Source organism: Dipodomys merriami, unplaced genomic scaffold (assembly GCF_024711535.1).
Source record: "Dipodomys merriami isolate MVZ:Mamm:240054 unplaced genomic scaffold, mDipMer1.0.p SCAF_2, whole genome shotgun sequence".
Taxonomy (NCBI): Eukaryota; Metazoa; Chordata; class Mammalia; order Rodentia; family Heteromyidae; genus Dipodomys; species Dipodomys merriami.
The window spans coordinates 38,480,247-38,503,377 of NW_027203381.1; the positions used below are offsets into that span (position 1 = coordinate 38,480,247).

General features: G+C 38.1%; 1 protein-coding gene and 1 non-coding gene across 3 annotated transcripts in view; both read left to right on the plus strand.

Annotated features, from left to right (window-relative positions):
* The window catches only part of Osbpl1a (oxysterol binding protein like 1A), a 217,440-nt gene that overhangs the window by 40,632 nt on the left and 153,677 nt on the right, over positions 1–23,131 (plus strand). For both annotated transcript variants that reach the window (XM_070029418.1, XM_070029419.1), the window contains exons 8-9: positions 7,982–8,067; positions 10,025–10,169. In XM_070029418.1, the coding sequence (XP_069885519.1) occupies positions 7,982–8,067; positions 10,025–10,169 (231 nt within the window). The remainder of the gene's footprint in view (positions 1–7,981; positions 8,068–10,024; positions 10,170–23,131) is intronic.
* On the plus strand, positions 16,417–16,481 carry Trnaa-ugc (transfer RNA alanine (anticodon UGC)). The gene has a single exon. It is a non-coding gene; the product is annotated as a tRNA-Ala (tRNA).

Below are 23,131 nucleotides of genomic sequence, written 5' to 3' on the forward strand. Positions count from 1 at the left end.
AACTCATTGTCAAGGGAACAAGCAAATCATGTAATGTCTTTTATCAGGCACTCATTATGTTTTAAAACATATAGAACATACTAATGGAGGTCTCTGTCCTTCAATATATTGTGGTCTAATTGAGAGGATGAAGTAATTTTCTTATTCTGTTCTCTCTCTCTCTCTCTCTCTCTCTCTCTCTCTCTCTCTCTCTCTCTCTCTCTCTCTCTTTCTCCCTCTCTCCCTCTCTCCCTCTCTCTCTCTCTCTCTCTCTCTCTCTCTCTCTCTCTCTCTCTCTCTCTCCTCTCTCCCTCCCTCTCTCTCCCCCTCTCTCCTTAAACTAGGTGCCTGGGTGCTGTCCCTGAGTATCTTTTGCCCAAGGTTAACACACTGCCACTTGAACCACAGCACCACCTCTGGCTTTTTCTGTGATTTAATTGGAGATAAGAGTCTCATACACTTTACTGCTCCTAGCTGACTTTGAACTGGAATCCTCAGTTTTCAACCTCTTAGTAGCTAGGAGCATAGGCATGAGCTACTGGCACTGCCTGGCTTGTCATTTATTTATTTATTTATTTATTTATTTATTTATTTATTTATTTATTTAATACTTTTTATTGTAAAGATACTGTGCAGAGGGGTTACAGTTACATGAGTAAGGAACATTTCCTATTGAGCATTGTTACCTTCTCCTTTGTTTTTCCCTACTATCCCCTCCCTCCCCACTTCATCTCTCCCCTCCACCCCAAGTTGTAAAGTTTGTTTTCAACATAGTGTCTTGTATGTCTCATTGTCAGCCTGGTTCAACCTGTATCCTTGTTTCAGCATTTTGTTATTTCCCTTCCTCTCCCCAAATTAGAAAAATGTGTATACAAAATGCAGGGCACTGGAATAAAATACAGTGAAAACAGGGGTTATACCATGGGGGAAGAATATACAAAGGAAACAAAAAAAATTACATAGTACATTATATATACATTAAAAACAACAGTAAAAAAGATAAAACCTCTTGGGTCCCTATCTTGGGGTTCATTTCACTTAGCATCATCTTATATGGTCATATGTACATAGCTTTTGACCTTTTCTGCTTGTCTGGTAAGATTATCCTAGACGTATACTAGTTATTGCAAATAAGGGAAACCATGGGACCTATGTTTCTTTGGGTCTGGCTTACTTCACTTAATATAATTTTTTTCAAGTCTTTCCCATTTCCTAACAAGTGAAGCAATGTCATTCTTTCTGATGGAGGCATAGAATTCGTGTGTGTGTGTGTGTGTGTGTGTGTGTGTGTGTGTGTGTGTACACCATATTTTCTTGATCCATTCATCTACTGAGGGGCATCTGGGTTGTTTCTGTATCTTAGTTATGGTAAATAATTCTCTGAAGAAGAAATAAGAATGGCCAATAGACACATGAAGAAATGCTCAACATCTCTGGCCATAAAAGAAATGGAAATCAAAACAACATTGAGATTCCACCTGACCTGAATGGCTATAACCAAGAAATCTAATAACAACAAATGCTGGAGGGGATGTAGCCAAAAGAGAACCCTACTGCATTGTTGGTTGGAGTGTAAACTTGTTCAACCACTCTGGAAAGCAGTGTGGAGGTTCCTCAAAAAACTACACATAGAGCTTCCCTATGACCCAGCAATTTGGGTGTTTACCCAAATGATCACAAACAAGGCCAAATAAAGGCACAACTATGTTTGTCATATAATTTTAATGTGTAGAAATGAGAACTCAGAGCTGAGTTGTTCTGACAGACTGGAATGTTAGGTTAGTCTGACAAGTTGACATTTAATAAGGGAATTGCAAAAAAAAATGCTCTTAAGGCTTTTCCACAACCTAAGCTTGATAAAGGCTAATGCAATTTGTCAGCTCAAGTGGTCTTTGTAAGGAAACACCCCCGCTTGCAAACCTAATCTCTGCCCTTGATGGCAGCACCTGTGCAGTAGGTGAGCCTCCCCCCACTTCCAGTCCCCAAGGATATAAAAGGGGCCGCCAAGGAAGCAGATGGCACCATTTTCTCCCTTTCTTCATTAGAACTTGGCTTTGTTAGCTCTGCTGGCAATAAATCTTTTCTTCTATGTGACTTCTGTCCATGTGGTCTTCTAGGTTACTTTCTGCCTGGGTTACATTTTCCTTTCAGTCTTAATCTGGGAAGTAAATTTTATTAAGTGATTCTTTCTAATGAGATTACCTTAGCCAGATGCAATACCATTTGTGGACAGAGCATTAACTTGCTCATGGGCTATAGGAAGTACATTGAAAAACCAACCCACCAAGACCACAGATAATTCAAAAACCAGATCATAGGGACAATGCACAAAGAAGTAGGCAATAGTTTACCTCAGGCATATTTACATACAATGAAATCACTGTTATATCTGAAGAATTGGTATTTGGGAGAAGGGATGGTTTTATTTGGGGTTCAACCACAGCAGTCAACAGTTTTGTTTGTGGACTACCATAGACTTTATCTTTGGGTACAATGTGCTAATACAATGCTGACTTAAAGGATTGAGTCTCTTGATTGGTATTCTCAGGTATTAGAATGGAATAGTTTCTTTCTTTGCATCACATTTGTCTTTTATTTTGAAAAATTTCCAAGCTATGGGAAGTTTTTAAGAATAATGTAATAAAATAAAAATGAATATTTTAAAAATGAATATTTTGCTACATCTGGCTTATTCTTTTAAATATTACTTGGTCTTATTTATTTTGTGTATGTATATATGTGTGTGTGTGTGTGTGTGTGTGTGTGTGTGTGTGTGTGTGTGTGTGTGTGTGTGTGTGTGTGTGTGTGTGTGTGTGTGTGTGTGTGTGTATGTACATTGAACAATTTGAAAGTAATTTGTAGATGTAGTGATCTCTTGACCATAAATATTAAAATGTGTTTAAGAGCAAGGATACTTTCTTACATAATAACAGTGTCTCTGCTCAGTGTCTCTAAACACTGGTTCTAGGATATCTGTGGATACCTAAGTTGTTTGTACTGAAGTCCCTTATATAAAATTGTACACTATATATAACCTGTACATATCCTCCTGTATACTTTAACATTATCTCTATGTGACTTAACTAATAGAATGTAAGTACTGTGTAAATAATTGTCATGCTATGCTGTATAGGAAATAATGACAAGAGATAAACAAGACTACAGTGTTTAGTAGAAATACCATTTAAAAATACTTTCAGTTTGTGGTTGGTTAAATCCACAGAAGTGCAACCCATGGATAATAAGGCTGACTGTATAATGATTATTAGGATATTTAACAGCAGTCTACAGATTATCTCTAATCTAAAATTGAAATTGCTCAAAAATCCACAACTTTTTCAGTGCCATTCCTGGAACTTGAATTCAGGGTCCAAGGGTTGTCCTTGAGCTTTTGCCCTCAAGGCTAGCACTCTGCCACTTGAGCCATATCTCTACTTCTGGCTCTTTGGTGGTTAATCACAGATAAGAGTCTGTCTCATGGACTTTTCTGCCTAGGTTGTCTTTGAACCCTGGTCCTCAGATCTCAGGCTCCTGGATAACTATTGGCTGCAGCATTTCCAATTTTGGATTTTTTTTAAATCAGTAAAGGCTATGCAAATATATCCAAACATAGGAAATTTGAAACACTTATGGGTCCAAGCAATTTAAATAAGTGATATACAACCTATTATGTTATATAATAGACATTTTGTGTATAAAGCTTGCCAGTTGTCCAAATAATATCCTTGTAGTATTTTCTACCCAATCTATATCTAATCCAGAATCTCATGTTGTATCACCACATCTGTTTAAACAGGCTCTTATAAAGTTTCTGCTTATGCCAGGAGCTGGTGGCTCATGCCTATGACCCTAGCTACTCAGAAGGCTGAGATCTTAGGATTGCTGTTCAAAGCTAGCCCTGGCAGGAATGTTCTTGAGACTCTTCAAAAAAGCTGGAAGTAGAGTTCAAATGGTAGAGTGCTAGCCTTGAGCAAAAGAAACTCAGGGACAGTGCCCAGGCCCTCAGTTTAAGCCCTAGGACTGGCATCCAAAAAAGTCTCTTTTTATTTGAAATAATTCTTCAGCTTAAAAAAAAGTAATACTGACCTTTTGGAATTGTTTGTAGAATGTTTGTCAAGGTTTTTCTTTTCATATGATTAGGTTTAGGATATGCACATTTTTAAATTTAAATTTTATTGTAAAGGTGATGTACAGAGGAATTACAGTTATATAAATAAGGTAATGAGTACATTTCTTTTTGAACAGTGTTACCCCTCTCTCATTTTCTTTCACATTTCCCTCTCTTGACTCCCCACTACCCTCAAGTTGTACAGTTCATTTCCAACAGGGTCTAGTGAGTATCACTGTTGAATTGGTTTGCCCTTTGTCCCACCATTTCTCTGATTCCCCATCCCTTCCCCAAATCAGATAAACTTATATACAAAACAAAGGGTAAAGAAATAAAAGCAACAAAGGGGGAAAAAAAGAAAAAAGATGTAACTGCAAATAGTACAATAAAAAAATACCTCTTGTTTCCATTTCTTGGAGTTCATTTCGATAAGCATCATTTTATATGGTCATATGCACATAGCTATTGAGCCCTTGTGATCCTCTCCTAAGAATATCCTCTTTTGTTCTCATTGTGGAATGGTTAGAGTACTGTTTAATCATGTCCAAGTGTAATTATTTGTTTTATTATCCATTAGATTAACTTGTGGGTTTATAGACATATTCTAGTTATTACAAAGGAGAGAAACCATGCAGCCTATATTTCTTTGAGTCTGGCTTACTTCACTTAATATAATTTTTTCCAAGTCTTTCCATTTCCTGATGAATGGGGCAAGGTCCTTCTTTCTGATGGAAGCATAAAATTCCATTGTGTATATATATACCACATTTTCTTGATCTTGTTTTTTTTTTTTTTTTTTTTTCTTGTTTTTGGTGCTGATCTGGGGCTAAAACTCAGGGCATGATGGCATGCTCCTGGAGTTTTTTTGTCTCAAGGATAGAACTCTACCATTTGAGCCACTGAGCTACTTATGACTTTTTCTGAGTAGTTTATTGGAGATAAGTCTCATGGACTTCTCTGCCCTAGGCTGGCTTTGAACTGCCACCCTCAGATCTTAGTGTCTTGAGTAGCTAGGATTCCAGGGGTGAGCTACCAGCTCCCGGCCATCACTGGTAATTTTAATTTTTAATTTCTGGGTGGTCTGTGAGAAAGGTATTTTTTTTCCTTTTTAACCAGTAAACTGGGTGGTGATGGTAGGGAGAATTTGAGGCTTGTCTTGTTTGCCAGTGGTGTAGCACTCTATAATATTTGCCCAAGTCATTTATTCCTATGGTGATTGCAAAGCAGTAATTTTCTATCATGAATGAGATACATTTCTCAGTTGTTTTTCTGCATGTCAACTGTACTATTTAACATATTCTGTGAAAGTATTTGAGCATCTGTCAGGATGCAGGAGATTTCATAACCTCTGAGATCCTAAGTAATTGTGGATTTTGATAGAAATGAGAGTTACTAAATTTAAAATTTAATGGTTCTTAGGATTTGGAGCATTTGCTTTAAGAAACATCCAGAAAAAACTGCAGAAAAGTACATATTATTAATGCACAGATTACAGTTTTCACAAATTGGAAACATTTACCATATGAATAATGCCTGTATCAAGATGTCTGTCACCCCACATTAGAACTTTTGCTTGTCAGCAGTCTTTCAGTTTCCTGAATGAACAAATGCAGGAAGGGTTTAATTCAAGAGCATATATAGGATTAAAAAAAAATCTGTCCATTTTCCTTATTTCATGAGCCTGGAAGCTCTAGGAATTAACATTATAATACCCTTTATTTCCCTTCCATGAAGTCTGGGACAAATACTGTTATGTATTATTTGATTATTTTTGATAAAATATGCATTGTGTTGGGTACTGTCATAAATGCCTGTGATAAGGACACCAGACTTCAAGAATGATGGGGGAGTAAATTACATCTTCATATATACATAGAAGTGAGTGTAATAGGGTATAGAGTGTTACTGTTCAGTGGCCATATTATTCCTAGCTACAGGAGAAGTACACTGAGCCTATGTAGAGGAATGTGTCTGAGTATGGAAATAAAATGTGAGAACAGAAGATTAAATGTAGCAAGATTAGTCATTTCTTAAGATAAAAGCTAAATTAGTTCCTGCTATTCCTATATTCAGTGGATGGGCTCCTTGTAGTTGCAATGTGCTGGCTTGCATAATGTTTCCATTTGAGTTGGCACACAGTAATTACTATCTGTAGTTACTGTTCATCTGTTTCCTCACTAACCTGGCTCCCCAACCTGCTTCTCTTATCACGGCTTAGGCCAGAGAGAAAATCAGGAGAATACTTTCTTGTAGTCTTTGCATAGGATATTGTACATGTGTATTGAGTTGGGCTACTAAGACCTCATATAAAAATTGTCCCTTTTTTTTGAAACTAAATCAGAATTCAAGTCTAGCAGAGATGAAATTTTATTGATGTATTCCACTCTTAAATAAGATTGCAAGCTGTTCTTAACAAAAGAAGTGGTATTGATAAAAAGCTCTAGCTCTCTATGGGATTTGGAAACAGCCTGCTCCAGTTCAAATCCCAGCCCCTTCAATGTGTGACTTTGGTTAAGTACTTTAACCTCCTGATGTCTTAGTTTTCATTGTTTAGAAAATGAGGATAAGCCGGGCACTGGTGGCTCATGCCTGTAATCCTAGCTACTCAGGAGACTGAGATCTGAGGATCATGGTTCAAAGCCAGCCGGGCAGGAAAGTCCATGAGACTCTTATCTTGAATAAACTACTAGAAAACCAGAAGTGCCACTGTGGCTCAAGTGGTAGAGCACACACCTTGAGCTGAAGAGGGCAGGGACAGAGCCATAGCCCAGAGTTCAAGCCCCACAACTGACCAAAAAAAAAAAAAAATGAGGATAATACCTACCTCAGAGAAGTTATAGAATAATCAATACTATTTATTAAAAAAGATGTTTTTTAGTAGCACTTGGAACATATAAATATCACAGTATTTGTTAAATGTGACACTAGAGTGTGACCTCTAAAACTTGTGCTTGCTAGGCAGGCTCTTTGTCTTTTGAGCCACACCTCTTGTCTTTCTGCTTTTTAGATTATTTTTTAGTGTCATGTTTATGCCAGACACTGGCTTGGACCTCAGTCCATTAACCTACTGTCTCCCACATAGCTAGGACCACAGGCATGTACCACCATGCATAGCTTCTTAATTGAAATAGTCTTGCCACATTTTTGCCTACGATGGCCCCAACTTTGATTGTCATGATCTTTGCCTCCTTTATTACATGCATGAGCTTAAATCCAATTTATATCTGGTTGTGGGGCCTGAACTCTGGGCCTGGGCGTTGTCCCTCAGCTCTTCAACTCAAGGCAGTGCTCTACCACTTGAGCCACAGCGCCACTTCCGGCTTTTTTCTTTTTGCTTATGTGGTTCTGAGGAATCGAACCCAGGGCCTCATGCATGCAAGGCAAGCACTCTACCGCTGAGCCACCTTCCCAGCCCCCCATTTTATATTCTTACGTTGACATATGTAAGTAAATTGATACCTATCTGCCCATTTACATCGTTTGTACATCTTCATAATAATTGCTATTTCTTATTCTCTTTCCATTATAAGGTTCTGGAAGATATGAACCATATTTATCTTCCTTTTCAGGGCATATACATAATTATATTTTACTATTAAAAGTAATTTATGATTATCTTGATGAGTGTGATAGTAAAATACCTAATGCTGTATGAATTGAAAACCTAATTTTTAACAAACTGAAAGGAAGTTGAACTTTTCTGAAATGTAAAGCAATGAAAATTACAAACTCTAATTGCATTTGAGTTACAATTCAAAGCACTTTAGTTTTTTTTTTTTTTTTTTTTTTACTAAGAGCATGTCTTGTGTATGTAATTTTTGTGTACAGTATGCCTTATTCTTTATGCCTTAAGATCCTGGCTAACAGTAGAACATATCATATTTTCTTTTGCAGCTGTAGAAAGGACTCAACAAAGAAAGCTTGAAGAATTACTTTTAGCAGCAGCAAGAGAAGGCAAAACAGCAGAAATCACAGCTCTGGTAAAAACACAAGCATTATTACAGTTATTTTTTGGTTATGTATGTATTTTTATTTTATATGATGGTTGTGGGCTTGAACTCAGAGCCTCTTGCTCTTGTTTGGATTTTTTTATTCAAAGTTGTTTGCTACCATTCCCTATCTTACCTCCACCACTCAATTTTTGGTGGATAATTGGGTTTAAGACTCTCTGGATTTGTCTGTTGTTGGCTTCAAAGGGCAGCCTGGCTTATAAGTTGGAGCCAATAGCACTCATTAAGTTTTAATACACAAGGTGGCTTGAACTCAGGGACTGAATGAACACTGTCCCTTGGCTTTTTCACTCAAGGCTAGCACTCTACCAGTTTAGCCACAGGTCCACTTCCGGACTTTCACAGACTTTTTTACTTGGGCTGGCTTCAACCATGATCCTTAGATCTCAGTCTCCCAAGTAACTAGAATTACAGGCATGGGTGATTAACTGACACATGACTAGGAAAGTTTATGTGTGTGTGCATAATTTAATGAATTGTAAAACCAAAAATAATTTCTATCATCTCAATAATAGAACAAAAATCTTATAAATATCTTAGCATAGGAGTAAGGTACCTATGGCTCAGACTTCTAATAATAGCTATTTGGGAGTTGGAGACTGGGAAGATTTTTCAGGCCACCTCAGGCATACATGAAACTTCTCGACCAGTAGCTGATCTTGGTGTCATGTGTCTGTCATCTCAGGTGTGTAGGAGGCTGAGATTGAGAGGATCACAGTTCCAGGCCAATCTGGGCAGAAGAGTCTATGAGGCACCATTTTACCATAAAAATGTGGTTTGTGGTAGCACAAGGTTATCATCCCAGCTATAATGAGGAAACTAAAATTGGCACATCTTAGTTCAAGCATGTATTTAGGCAGGAATTCAGACTATCTCATGAATAATCTGTTCAAAAAAGTGCTGGAGGCATGACTTGACAACAGATGACCTGCTTAGCAAGTGGAGGGCCTAAGTTCAAACTCCAATATTGAAAGAAAGAAAAAGAAAGAAAAAAGACCTTAGCAAGTAAACAGTCTAAGCACCATGATTTTTAAATAGTGATCTTTTACTGACTGATTTAGGTCCTCTTCCTCTATGGAAAACTTGATAAGAACCCAATTTTTCATACAAATAGTTGCTGTAAGGGTAACTTGTAAGACTTTTTTTTTTCAGTTTAAGCCAATTTAAAATCAAAACATAATATATAAGACCCTAAACAGGAACCCATTTTTCTAATTTTGATGAGCAGTTTCTGACAGGAGTGTTGTCCTAAAAAGTAACAAGAAGGCCAGTATTTTGAAGCATTTATATCCTGATAGAGCAGCCCACTTTTCTTTTTCTTCCTAGGAGATTTATTTTCCTGTTTCCATTTCCTACAAAATCTCACTAAGCAAAACTCTCAGTTTGTTCTGAATTCAAGAGTGAAGCATTGCCATTTGCTTTAAAGTTATTTTAGCTCATTTTAAAGGCTTCTTTGGTTTCTAAGTATAGTTCCTGCAGCATCTTTAAAATTTTGTGAAATGAAGACTATATAAAGAAATGTCTAAGGCAGTTGGGTGGCAACAACAAACTCAGTAGAACTTTGACATTTACATATTTAACATCTCTTTATAACTCTTCTTGGGGACTCTTTGTAGGAGCTTGATTTGTAGTTTTGCTGTCACGAGTGTGAAATGCAAAGCTTAGTGAAATCTTCATGTCAGAGGTAGATGAGGTTTTGTTGGCATAGTGTGGTGTTTGTCTTCAGGGGACCTGGACACTGTCCCTTGGCACCTGAGGATAAGCATGAGAATGTCAGTGCTCATTGATTTGGTGAGCAACAAGCCATAGATTCTCCAAAGGCCAAAAAATCTAGCTGTTATTTATGTTCTTCTGGAAACACCTGCACATCATGGGAGAAAGTCTGTCTTTGGCATATAACTTTGCATTGTGTTTCTTTAATTGTTAGCTCAGCAGACCCAATCCTCCTGATGTTAACTGTTCGGATCAGTTAGGGAATACACCTTTGCATTGTGCAGCCTACCGGGCCCATAAGCAGTGTGCCATAAAGCTTCTGAAAAGTGGAGCTGACCCTAACCTAAGGAACAAAAATGGTAAGCATATTGATGAAAACCATTGTTGGTCTATATTTTTTGTTTTATTATTTTATTTTTTTGGGTGGGGATCAGTTGTAGGGCTTGAACTCAGGGCCTGGGTGCTGTCCTTGTTCAAGGCTAGAACTCTACCAATTTGAGCCACAGCTCCACTTCCAGTTTTTGAGTGGTTAGTTGGAGATAAGAAGTCAAAGCATTCACAAAAGAAAAAGTAGTTGGTTACTAGTGGCTCATGCTGGTAGTCCTAGCTACTCAGAAAGCTGAGTTCTGAAGATTGAGGTTCAAAGGTGGCTCGGGCAGACAAATGCAAGAGAGTTTTATCTCCAGTTAATCAGCAAAAGGCCAGAGTGGAGCTGTGGCTCAAGTGATAGCCAACCCTGAGTGAAAAAGACAAGACAGAATGTGGGACCCTGAGTTCAAGCTCTGGTACCAGCACACACACACACACATATACCATATATACCTGCATAAACACACATGCACAAAAAGTAACTTTACTAATCTTCTTGTCAATTAAACTTAATTATTAGTGATTCCTCCCTATTCTGTAGGAGGTAACAGTAAAGGCTAAGATAGCCAGCAAGAGAATCATAGTACAATTCTCATTATTTACAATAGTTATACATTTTTTGATTTGGTTTGTTTTTTTGGTGCTGGTATTGGGGCTTGAACTAAGGGCTAAGTTCTTTAGGATTAAGTTCTGTGAGTCTCAATATTTTTGTAGCATTTTCATGCACTCACCGTATGTAACCTTGTTTTTTTTTTTTAAATTTTATTATCAAAGTGATGTACAGAGGGATTACAGTTACATAAATAAGGTAGTGATTATATTTCTTGTCTAACTTGTTACCCCTTCCCTCATTTTTCTTACTCTTTCCCTCACCCCTGCACCCAACCCCCCCTCACCAAGGTTTACAGATCATTTCCAACATAATGTCTTGTGAGTATCACTGGTGCATAGGTTCCCCTTTGTCCTTTTTCTCACTATTTTGTTGTTCCCCTTCCCTTCCCTAGTTCAGATAAAGTATACCCAGGGTATAAACAATACCCAGGTTACCAAAATCTAATGCAGTGACAACAGGGGATAAAGCATAGGGGGAAAAACACAAAAGAAAAAAAGAAACCACGTAGTATATTTACCCAAATGACCACAAACAAGGCCACACTAAAGCTACCAGCATAACTATGTTTATCACATCATTGTTTACCATAGCTATGAGCTAACCCAGATGCCCCTCAGTAGATGAATGGATCAAGAAAATATGATATATATATATATATATATATATATATACATACACACAATGGAATTCTATGCTTCCATCAGAAAAACGACACTGCTCATTTGTAAGGAAATGGAAGGACTTGGAAAAAAAAAATCATATTAAGTGAAGTAAGCCAGACCCAAAGAAACATAGGTACCATGTTTTCCCTTATTTGTAATAATTAGTATATATCTAGGATAAACTTAGCAGATGAGAAGAATAGCTCAATAGCTATGTACATATGACCATATGAGATGATGCTAAGTGAAGTGAACTCCAAGATATGGACATAAGAGTTTTTTTTTGGTAGTTGTTGTTCTTAATGTAACATTGTTTTATTGGTTTAATATGTATCGTCACTAACAGCCATAGCCCACAAATTATGCCTCATGCCTGAAAAAGCTTCTGTATTGTCTGCTAGGCACATCCCAGTCTTAGACTTAGGAACACTAGTTAGCACTTCTGCATTATGCTTCTTGCCATATATATATATTTTGGTTGGTCGTGGGGCCTGAACTCTGGGCCTGGGCACTGTCCCTCAGCTCTTCAGCTCAAGGCTAGCACTCTACCACTTGAGCCACAGCACCACTTCCAGCTTTTTCTGCTTATGTGGTGCTGAGGAATTGAACCCAGGGCCTCATGCATGCAAGGCAAGCACTCTACCACTGAGCCACCTTCTCAGCCCCTTGTCATCATTTTAAAATAGTGAAATCATCAATAGAAGGATCACAAAGGTAATAAGTAAAGCCACCAAAAGAACATAAATGTGAAAATAAATAGACTGTAATAAGGACATTTGTTACCAAGAATAGTGTTACTTTGTTCTGCCTTAGCTTATAGAATGCATTGGGAAAATACATGTCAGGTTGCTCTTAACTTTTCATCACTCCCAGAATGTCTGTGGTTAAGAAATTTCCACATATGCTAATTTTGGAATTACAAATAAATTTTACTAATAGGAACATTTGCAGTATGGAGCCCACAAAAACAGTATCAAATATAAAAGCAGAATATCACAGAAAGAGTTGAATAATCACAAGAGAAGCTTTAAAAGGTATCCTGGGGACTTTAAAGGGAGAACATCCAATAGGGCTTTTACATATCCCTTTTTAGAATGTTTCCTGATGCTTCCCAGTAGCCTGGATTAGGATTTATAGCATTCCCACAGGGCCTTGTGTTCATTGCCATCAGACTTGAAATCACACTCTATTGTTTCCCCAGCACCTAGAGTAGTACATAACATATAAAATCTTGTAAAGATTTTTTTTAGTCGAAGATTTAGTGTAACTAGAAATTGTTTTATAAAGGAATAGGTCTTTTGACATTCATACTAAAATCCAAGTTGAATTTTCATTAGATAAATTTTATTTTTAAAAGGCTCCCTTTATATGATTTATAGTTTTCATTTTTCCAGTAAAAGCCATTATCAGCCAGGTGCTGGTGGCTGACACCTGTGATCCTAGTTAGTCGGGAGGCTGAGGACAGATTGCAGTTTGAGGTTAGCCCAGGCAGAAAAGTTTGTAAGATTCCCTTCTAACCCATATCTGGGCCCAGTGTTGTATGTTTGTTATCTCAGATAGTGAGAGATTATAGTTCCAGGACAGCCTTGGCAGGAAAGTTTATAAGACTTGTCTTAACAGAAGATGCTCATCAATTTAATGCAAGTCTGTCATCTTACTGATCTTTACCTCTCACAAGTAGCTGAGATTGTAGGTGTTTTCATTTAGGACATCAATAGGAGTGGAGATGACCAAGAAAGTACAGATTCTAGCTAGGTGCCAGTGTCTCACATCTATAATCCTAGCAACTCAGGCAGCTGAGATCTGAGGATCACAATTTAAACCAGTGTGGGCAAGAAAGGCCCTTAGACTCTTATCTCCAATTAACCATCAAAAAGCTGGAAATGGAGAGGAGGAGCTGTGGCTCAAGTAATAGAGCACCAGCCTTGTGTGAAAAACACTAATAGACCATGCCCAAGCCCTCAGTTCAAGCCCCAGGACCAGCACAAAAAGCCCCTACAAAATGTATAGTTTTTCCTGTTTCCCTTTTCCTTTGATGGGCTATCCTCTGGATTGTTATTGTTCAAGAGAAATATAGTAAGAGTCACATAAAAATTGCATATTTTCATAGTGAAAAACAGATAAGATTAATTTTCTTATGTTTTATTGAATGTAATATATCCATATTACCATTTCAACAATGTAACAAATGAAAAATACAAGTGAGATTTTCTCTTTTTAAAATCTAGTGAGTATTTTATATTTACAGCATATCTCAAAGTTGACTAGCCACATTTTGGGTACTGAGTAGCCACATGTGATTAGTATCTGCCACGTTGGACAGTGTACCTTTAGATAAACTAATCTGTTCAGGACTCTGGTTAACAACACTGTCCTTACTTTGCATATCTCTTCTTTCTACCAGAAATACCTCTTTCCTGCTTGTCCATCTGCTAAACACTCGTCTCACTTCGAGAGCTGGCTCAAACTCTGCTTCCCCACAGAGGCTTTTTCTGTATCCCTGAGACAGATTCATATTCTTCTTGGAATAAAAGTTAGAAGAGAAATTGGAGGATGGAGAAGGGAAACATTCAGGAGAAGGGAGCGAAACACCAGTTTCATGGAAGCCAAAAGAAGAGAGAAAATGCAGAGTAAAGGGGTAGGATATTATTGGTAACATATATAACTCAGACTGGACAATGTAATACTAAGAAAGAGCTGTGGAATTAATTTGGTGACTCAATGCCCAATGGTCATTTCTGAAAGAGTAGCTTCCACTGAGTTATTGGATTGGAATAGGGATTGAGTAGGAAATGAAGAAGCTGAGGTCACAACTATTTTCATTTAGGAACAGAAAGTTTGGCTCCAGAGTCAAAGGGAGAAGGAAAGGTTCTTTTTTATGTTTATTTAAAAAAATTCTCCCATTCGTAGTACTGGGGATTGACCTACTTCAGGCCTTGTACATACTAAGGAAGTTTCTCTGCCACTGGGTCACATGCCAGCTCTGGAGTGGAGTATTTTTAGGCAAAGGGAAATTCAAGCATTTAAAGAGGAACAAGATAATAGCAAGATTTTGATGGTATAATGGTAACAAAAAATTTAAATGGACAAAGTTTATAGTAGTAGAACAAAGTAAGTTTGTAACAAGACAAATAATATTTGATAAGCAATGCTACATTTTTTTTTAGAGGAACTTCAACTGAAGAACATAAAGGAGACCTAAAGCTGGGTGCCAGTGGCTTATGCCTATAATCCTAGCTACTCAAGAGGCTGAGATGTGGGGATTGAGGTTGGAAGCCAGCCCAAGCAGAAAAGTCCCCGTGAGACTCTTACCTCCAATTAACCACTCAAAAACCAGAAGCGAGGCTGTGGCTCAAAGTGGTAGAGCACTAACCTTGAGCAGAATTGCTCAGGGACAGCACCCAAGGCCTTGAGTTCAAGCTCCACAACCAACAGAGAAAAAAAAAAAAACTCCAAAACTAGAATGTTTGTTTTTGGAGAAATCAATCATGAATAATAACAGGTCTTCTCAAATTATTTTGTAAATATAAAGATTTTCTAAGCTGGAATATTCTGGGTCTTCAGAGAACTTGGCTAACAGATTGTACATTTAGGTAGGAAAATCAAGTCTCAGAATTTTAATCGAGAAGAGAACTTGAGATCTTTCTCTGCTAGATAAAAGGACTTACCATGAACCTATGGCAATTAAGGTATTCAATCCAACAAATACTATTTATGTACTGAGTAATATTCCAGGGACTAGGGATCTAGAAGAATGAAGAAAACAAAACAGCCAGGTGCCGGTGGCTGACGCCTGTAATCCTAGTTACTCAGGAGGCTGAGATCTGAGGATTGTGAGTCAAAGCCAGCCCAGGCAGGAAAAGCCTGGGATAATCTTAAAAGAGATAAAAGCCTTGGATAATCTTACAAGAGATATCCACAGGAGCAAGCTGAAGCCAGCTATACCTCTCTTTGTCCTGTAAGTAGAAAGAGACCATTTATTTCTCTTTGTCTTGTCCTGCCCCATGGCACACAGTGAAGAGGGACCTATGAGTGGGAAATTGGGCATCCCTGCCATGATTTCACATTGCACTGCTATGTCAAGTTAACATTTGAGCATCTTGTATGAGCATGAGAGGAGAAACGTTGGTTTTTTGTTTCTATCATATACAATGATCAATAGCTAAGAGGCAAGAAGTGAAAACAATGCTCCATGACTTACTCTGTCACTATATGGAATCTTGGTAAGAATCTTCAATAAACCACTCAGAAAACTGGAAATGGCGCTGTGGCTCAAGTGGTAGAGTGCTAGCCTTGAGCTGAAGAGCTGAGGGACAGTGCCCAGGCCCAGAGTTAAAGCACCATGACCGACAAAACAAAACAAAACAAAACAAAGCAGACACATTTCCCCTGTGTTCATGTGAATGGAAAATTGAGAACATAGTTCCGATAAGATCTGATTTCAGTTACAGAATTCCATCTCTTCTTATGGATAGAACAGACCACAGTAGGGGAGGGAAGAAGGAAAGATAGCAATAAAGAGGTTATTTGAATACTTCAAGTGAGAATATTAACTTGTATCAAGATGGTGGTAGTAAAGATAAGTCATTGGTTTTAAAATATTTAAGGTAGAATGGTGAGAATTTTGATGGTTTTGATGTGAGATAGTCAAGGATGACAGTGTTGGACTTGAGCATCTGAAACAGTTTCCAGTTCCTGAGGAGGGGAAGAAGGGCATTTGGATAGCAGTCGCAGATAATTTTTTTTAAAGACATTTAGAGTTTGCAGTATCAATTGTACAAATCTAGTGAGACAATCAAGAATACAAGTTTGAGGCTAATGGAAAAATCTAAGAGGACAGAGAAATGTGGAAATTTGCAGAGTTAAAATTGTGACATGGATAAGATCTGTTATCAAGATCTTGTTGGTACTCAGAGTACATGAGCAGACTAGTTTAGAAATTAAACCATATGGGGCTGGGAAGGTGGCTCAGTGGTAGAGCGCTTGCCTTGCATGCATGAGGCCCTGGGTTCGATTCCCAAGCACCACATAAGCAAAAAGAAAAAAAGCCGGAAGTGGTGTTGTGGCTCAAGTGGTAGAGCGCTAGCCTTGAGCTGAAGAGCTGAGGGACAGTGCCCAGGCCCAGAGTTCAGGCCCCATGACCGGACCCCCCCCCCCAAAAAAAAAAAAAGAAAAGAAAAAGAAATTAAACCACATACACACAGAAGCTTCATAATTGGCAAAAACATTGAGTGAGTTATTCTGGGACAATTTTCTACTCATTAGAAATGGGTAATTTCAGTCCTTTCTTTTTATTTGTGCTAGCTCTGGGGTTTGAACTCAGGGCTTTGGTACTGTCCCTGAGCTTTTTTGCTCAGGGAGACACCTGAGCCACACCAGCACTTCCAGCTTATATATATTCATTATTGTAAAGTTACTGTAGAAAGGGGTTACAATTACATGAGTAAGGTAATGAGTACACTATTTCCTATCAAGCATTGTTGCCCCGCCTTTGTTTTTTCTGCTACCATTCCTTTCCTCCCCACCTCCCCAACTTCTCCCTTCCCCCCACCTGACGTTGTAAACTTTGTTTTCAACATAGTGTCTTGTACATCTCATTATTATAGTGGATCAGCCTTTATCCTTATTTCAGCATTTTGCTATTTCCCACCCCTCCCCAAATTAGAAAAATGTATATATATATTTTATTTATTTATTTATTTATTTATTTTTTGGGTCAGGTTGTGGGGCCTGAACTCTGGGCTTGGGCGCTGTCCCTCAGCTCTTCAGCTCAAGGCTAGCACTCTACCACTTGAGCCACAGCGCCACTTCCGGCTTTTTTTTTTTCTTATGTGGTGCTGAGGAATAGAACCCAGGGCCTCAGGCATGCAAGGCAAGCGCTCTACCACTGAGACATCTTCCCAGCCCTAGAAAAATGTATATACAAGATGCAGGACACTGGAATAAAATACAGTGAAAACAGAGATTACCACCATGGGGGAAGAACATACAAAAGAAACAAAATCACAAAGTACATTATAAATACATTAAAAACAACAGCAACAAAGATAAAACCTCTTGGGTCCCTATCTTGGGGTTCATTTCGCTTAGCATTTTATATGGTCATATGTACATAGCTTTTGACCTTTTCTGCTTGTTCTAGTTATATACACTAGTTATTGCAAATAAGGAAAACCATGGGACCTATGTTTCTTTGGGTCTGGCTTACTTCACAATATTTTTTTTCAAGTCTTTCCATTTCCTAACAAATGGGGCAGTGTCATTTTTTCTGATGAAGGCATATAGTTCTTTTTTTGTATATATATATATATATATATATATATATATATATATTATTGTAAAGATACTGTACAGAAGGGTTACAGTTACATGAGCAAGGTAATGAGTCCATTTGGAGGCACACACCACATTTTCTTGATCCATTCATCTACTGAGGGGCATCTGGGTTGGTTCCATATCTTATCTATGGTAAATAATGCTGTGAAAAACATAGTTGTGCTGGTAGCTTTAGGTAGCCTTGTTTGTGATCGTTTGGGTAAATGCCCAAAAGTAGGATTGCTGGATCATAGGGGAGCTCTATGTGGAGTCTTTTGAGGGACCTCCATACTTCTTTCCAAAGTGGTTGAAGACTCCCACCAACAATGCAGTAGGGTTCCCTTTTGGCCACATTCCCTCCAGCATCTGTTGTTATTAGATTTCTTGATTATAGCCATTCTAACTGTAGTGAGGTAAAAACTGCAATTTTTGTTTGTTTGTTTGTTTTCAGTTTTGTTTTTTTCTGTTGGTCATGGGGCCTGAACTCTGGGCCTGGATACTGTCCCTCAGTTCTTCAGCTCAAGTCTAGTGCTCTAACACTTGAGCCACAGCGCCACTTTCAACTTTTCCCACTTATGTGGTGTTGAGGAATGGAACCCAGGGCCACATGCATGCAAAGCAAGCACTCTACCACTGAGCCACCTACCCAGACCCTCAATGTTGTTTTGATTTCCATTTCTTTTGTGGCTAGAGAAGTTGAGCATCTCTTTATGTGTCTGTTGGCCATTCTTACTTTTTTAGAGAAGTCTCTTTTTAAGTCTTTGGCCCACTAAAAACTTGAGAATTTGTTGTTGGGGTATTTAATTTTTTGAGTTCTAAGTTTATTTTAGATATGAGACCCTTGTCTGCTATATGGCTAGTGAAGATCTCCCAATCCATGGGCTTCCTACTGATCTTGCTAGCTATGTCCTTTGCCATGCAGAATCTCTGCAATTTCATGCAATCCCATTTGTCTAACTTTTCTTTGATTTGTTGTGCTTCTGGGTCTTGAGTTTCTCCTGTTTTTTCCTGTAATGTTTTCAAGGTGTCCGCTTTTATTTTGAGGTCTTTGATCTATTTGGAGTTGATTCTGGTGCAGGGAGATATATAAGGATCTAGCTAAAGCTACAGACGTTTAGCCAATTTTGCCAGCATCATTTACTGAAGAGGCTGTCTTTCTTCCATTCTATTTTTTTTTTTTTTTTAGCTCCCTTGTTGAAGATTAGGTGGCGATAGGTCTGTGGGTTCATTTCTGGGTCTTCAGTTCTATTCCATTAGTCCTCAGGTCTGTTCTTATGCCAGTACCAAGCTGTTTTGATTACTATGGCTTTGTAGTAGAGTTTGAAATTTGGTATTGATATTCCTCCAACACTGTTCTTTCTGCTAAGGGTTGTATTTTCTATTTGGCATCTTTTATTGTTGCATATGAGGTTTTTGGGTTGCTTCTTCTATTTCTTGAGGAATGAGGTTGGGATATTGATAGGTATCTCATTGAATTTGTAGATAGCCTTTGGCAGTAAAGACATTTTCACGATGTTAATCTTGCCAGTCCAGGAGCATGGGAGATTTTTTCCACTTCCTTAGTTCTGCTTTAATTTCCGTTTTCAGGTTTTTAAAGTTTTCATCATAGAGGTCCTTCACTTCTTTAGTTGAACTCCTAGGTTTTTTTTTTTTTTTGTGGTGTTATTACAAAAGGAGTAGCTCTCCTGATTTCAGCTGGGCTCTTCTTGTTTTTGGCATTGATTTTTCAGGACTAGTTTTATACCCTGCTACTTTGCCAAAGTTTTGGATCAGCTCAAGTAACTTGGGAGCAGAGTTCATGAAGTTTTTTTTTTTTTTTTTGTCAGTTGTGGGGCTTGAACTCTGTGCTTGGGCACTGTCTCTGTGCTCTTCAGTTCAAGGCAAGTGCTCTACCGCTAGAGCCACAGCACCACTTCCGGTTTTCTATTGGTTTATTGGAGATAAGAGTCTCATAGACTTTCCTGCCCAGGCTGGCTTTGAACTTTGATCCTCAGATCTCAGCCTCCTGAGTAGCTAGGATTACAGGCATAAGCCACCGATGCCTGGCTTCCCTGGGGTTCTTTAAATACGAGATCATGTCATCTACAAAGAGGAAGAGCTTTACTTCATCTTTCCCTATTTGAATCCCCTTTATGTTTGTATCTTATTTCTCTTCAATTTAGAAGAGAAGTGGAGAGAGTGGACATCCTTGTCTCGTTAAAATTGCTTTAGCTTTTCGCCATTAAGTATAATGATGGCTGTAGGTTTGTCATACATCACCTTTATTATATTGAGGAAGGTTCCATAGATTCTTAGTTTTCCCAGCGCTTTCAAATGCTTGTCAAATGCTTTTTCTGCATCTATTGAGATAATTGTGGTTCTTATCCTTGCTCTTGTTGTGATGAATTATGATTGATTGATTGACGTATATTGAACCAGCTTTGTATCCCTGAAATGAATCCTGTTTATCATGGTGTATGATTTTTTTGATGAGTTGTTGAAGTTGATTGGCTAAGATTTTGTTGAGAAGTTTTACATCGATGTTCTCTTTCTTTGATGAGTGCCTGCCTGGTTTGGGATGACTTCATAGAGTTTGGTAGTGAACTTTCAATTTCATTGAAGAGTTGGAGGAGTATTGGTGTAAGTTCTGCTTTGAAGACCTTGTAGAATTCTGCTGTAAATTCATCTAGTCCTGGGCTTTTCTTGTGTGGGAAGGCTCTTATTGCTATTTCGATTTTGATGCTTGATATGGATCTGTTAAGTTGATTTAAATCATCTTGGTTTAGTTTGGGCAATACGATATTTGCTAGAAATTTGTCCATTTCTTCCAGATTCCCAAACTTATTAGCTTAAAGGTTTGAGAAGTCTTCCCTTATAATATCCTGAATCTTGGCTGTATCTGTGGTGATATTTCCGTTCTCATCCCTCAGTTTGTTTATTTGGGTATGTTCTGTTCTTTTTCTGATAAGATTTGTTAAGAGTGTCCATTTTGTTAACTTTTCAAAAACCAGCTCTTTGTTTTGTTGATTCTTTCTATGTCTTTTTGGACTCTAATTCACTTAATTCTGATTTAATTTTAAATATTTGTTTCCATCTATTGGATTGGGATTTAGCTTGTTGCTCTTTTTCAAGGAGCCTCAGGTGCCTCATTAAATTATTGGTTTCAGATCTTTCCAATTTGTTGATGTAGAAACTCAGAGCTATAAACTTCTGAATAGTCCCTGGTAATTTTTGTGTTCATTTTTATTAACTATCATGAACATTTGAATTTCCTTTCTAATCTCTTCCATGACCCACTAGTGTTCTTCTGCCTCCATGTGTTACAGGATTTTCTCTGGTGGCTTTTGGTGTTGAATTCTAATTTTATTCTCATGTGGTTTGAGAGAATGCAGTGCATAATTTCAGTGTTTCTGAATTTGGACAAATTTGCTTTGTGACCTAAAATATGGTCTACTTTGAAGAATATTCCATGTGCTCCTGAGAAGAATGTGTATTCTGATACTGCTACTTCCAGATTTTTTTGGTGCTTAATTAGAGGTAAAAGTCTCAAGGACTTTCCTGCTCTATCTGACTTCAAATCACAATCCTCAGATCTCAGACTCCTAAGAAGCTAGGATTGATAACATGTACTACATCCATTGTACCTGGCTTAATTAGTGCCCTTTTTCATAGGTATTAAATTACAGGTATTTGAAAGTCCTAACTATGCAATACAAACTTTAAAGCATCAAGAGTGGCTTCTGTTTTTGCTTGCAGTGGAATTATAGGAACTAGATTTACCTTTCCTCTGTACTCCAATAAACATTGTATTGGAAGTTCAAGCCAGTAAAAGAAAGATAAAAGTAAAAAAACATTGAAAATGTAAAACCTTTTTTTTTTTCGTCAGTTGTGGTCTTTAACTCTGGGCCTGAGTCCTGTCACTCAGCTCTTCAGCTCAAGGCTAGTTCTCTACCCTTTTGGTCACAATGCCACTTCCAGCAATTTATGTTTATGTGGTGTTGAGGAATTGAACCCAGGGCCTTATGCATGTAAGGCAAGCACTCTAGCACTGAGCCACATTTCCAGCCCTCGCTGTTCTGAGATTTGTTGTTATTGTTGGTTGTGGGAACCCAGGGCCTGCACATTGTCCCTGAGCTTTTTTGTTCATGGCTAGTACTCTACCTCTTTGAGCCATAGTTCCACTTCTTGTTTATTGGTAGTTAATGGGAGATAAAAATCGCAAAGACTTTCCTGCCCTGGCTGGCATCAAGCCATGATCCTCAGATCTCAGCCTCCTAAGTAGCTATTAAAGGTGTGAACTACTGGTACCCAGCTTGTACTGGGATTTGAACATAGGGCTTTGCACTTTCTAGGCAGGTGCTTGAGCCATCTCTCTCTCTCTCTCCGCCCCCCCTCCCCAGCATCTTTTGTTTATTTTGGGGATAAGGTCAGCTTAGATGGCAATTCTCCTGTTTTTTTTCATATGTGGACTGATAGGCACATGCCACCACAGGTAGTTCCAACAGATTGAGACTGGGTTTCATGAATTTTTTGCATAGTTGGTTTTGAACTCCAAATCTTCCTGATCTCCATCTTTTGAGTAGCTAGGATTACAGGCAAGCTAGAATTACTGCTTGTTATAGTATTCTTGATAAAGGTTAAGGTGGCACATTCTGAAAAGGTATAATTAAAAAGAATCATGACAGTAATACCTGTATTCTAGAAAGTTTTAAAAATAGAAAAAAAAACCCACAAATTACCCAAACATAACCACTGTTACTTTGGAACATTGTAGGTCCTTATCTATTTTCAAATAAGTTGGTCATGGGCCTTGAACTCAGGGCCTAGGTGCTGTTCCTGAGTTCTTCTGCTCAAGGCTAGCACTTTACCACTTTGAGCCACATCTCCACTTCTGGTTTTTAAGTAATTAATTTTCTGCCTTGGCTGGCTTTGAACTGCCATCTTCAGATCTCAGCCTCCTGAGTAGCTAGGAACATGGGCCACTGGTGTCTAGCCAGAATATTTTTATTTTCAAAACTCTTATTTACAGTTGAAATGAGAGTGACAAAGTCACCAAAAAGTGCATAACCAAAACATCCAAGGACTTAGTTTTTAGCGGTAATATTTCATAGTAAAATTGGACCTTTTTTTTTTTTTTTTAAGAAGCTAGGGATTAAACATAGACCTCACATACTTATCACATCTGCTACCACTGACCTAGATTTCTAGCTGTAAAATAGATTTTGAAGAAAGAGTTCTAAGCAATAGGCATCAACTTAAAGAATATAAATGAAAGAAATAAAAGAATATAGGGCTAGGCTGGAGTTACGGCACAAGTGGCAGAACACTTGCCTAGCAAGAACAAAGACTGTGTTCAAATGCCAGGACTGCCAAAAAATTTAAA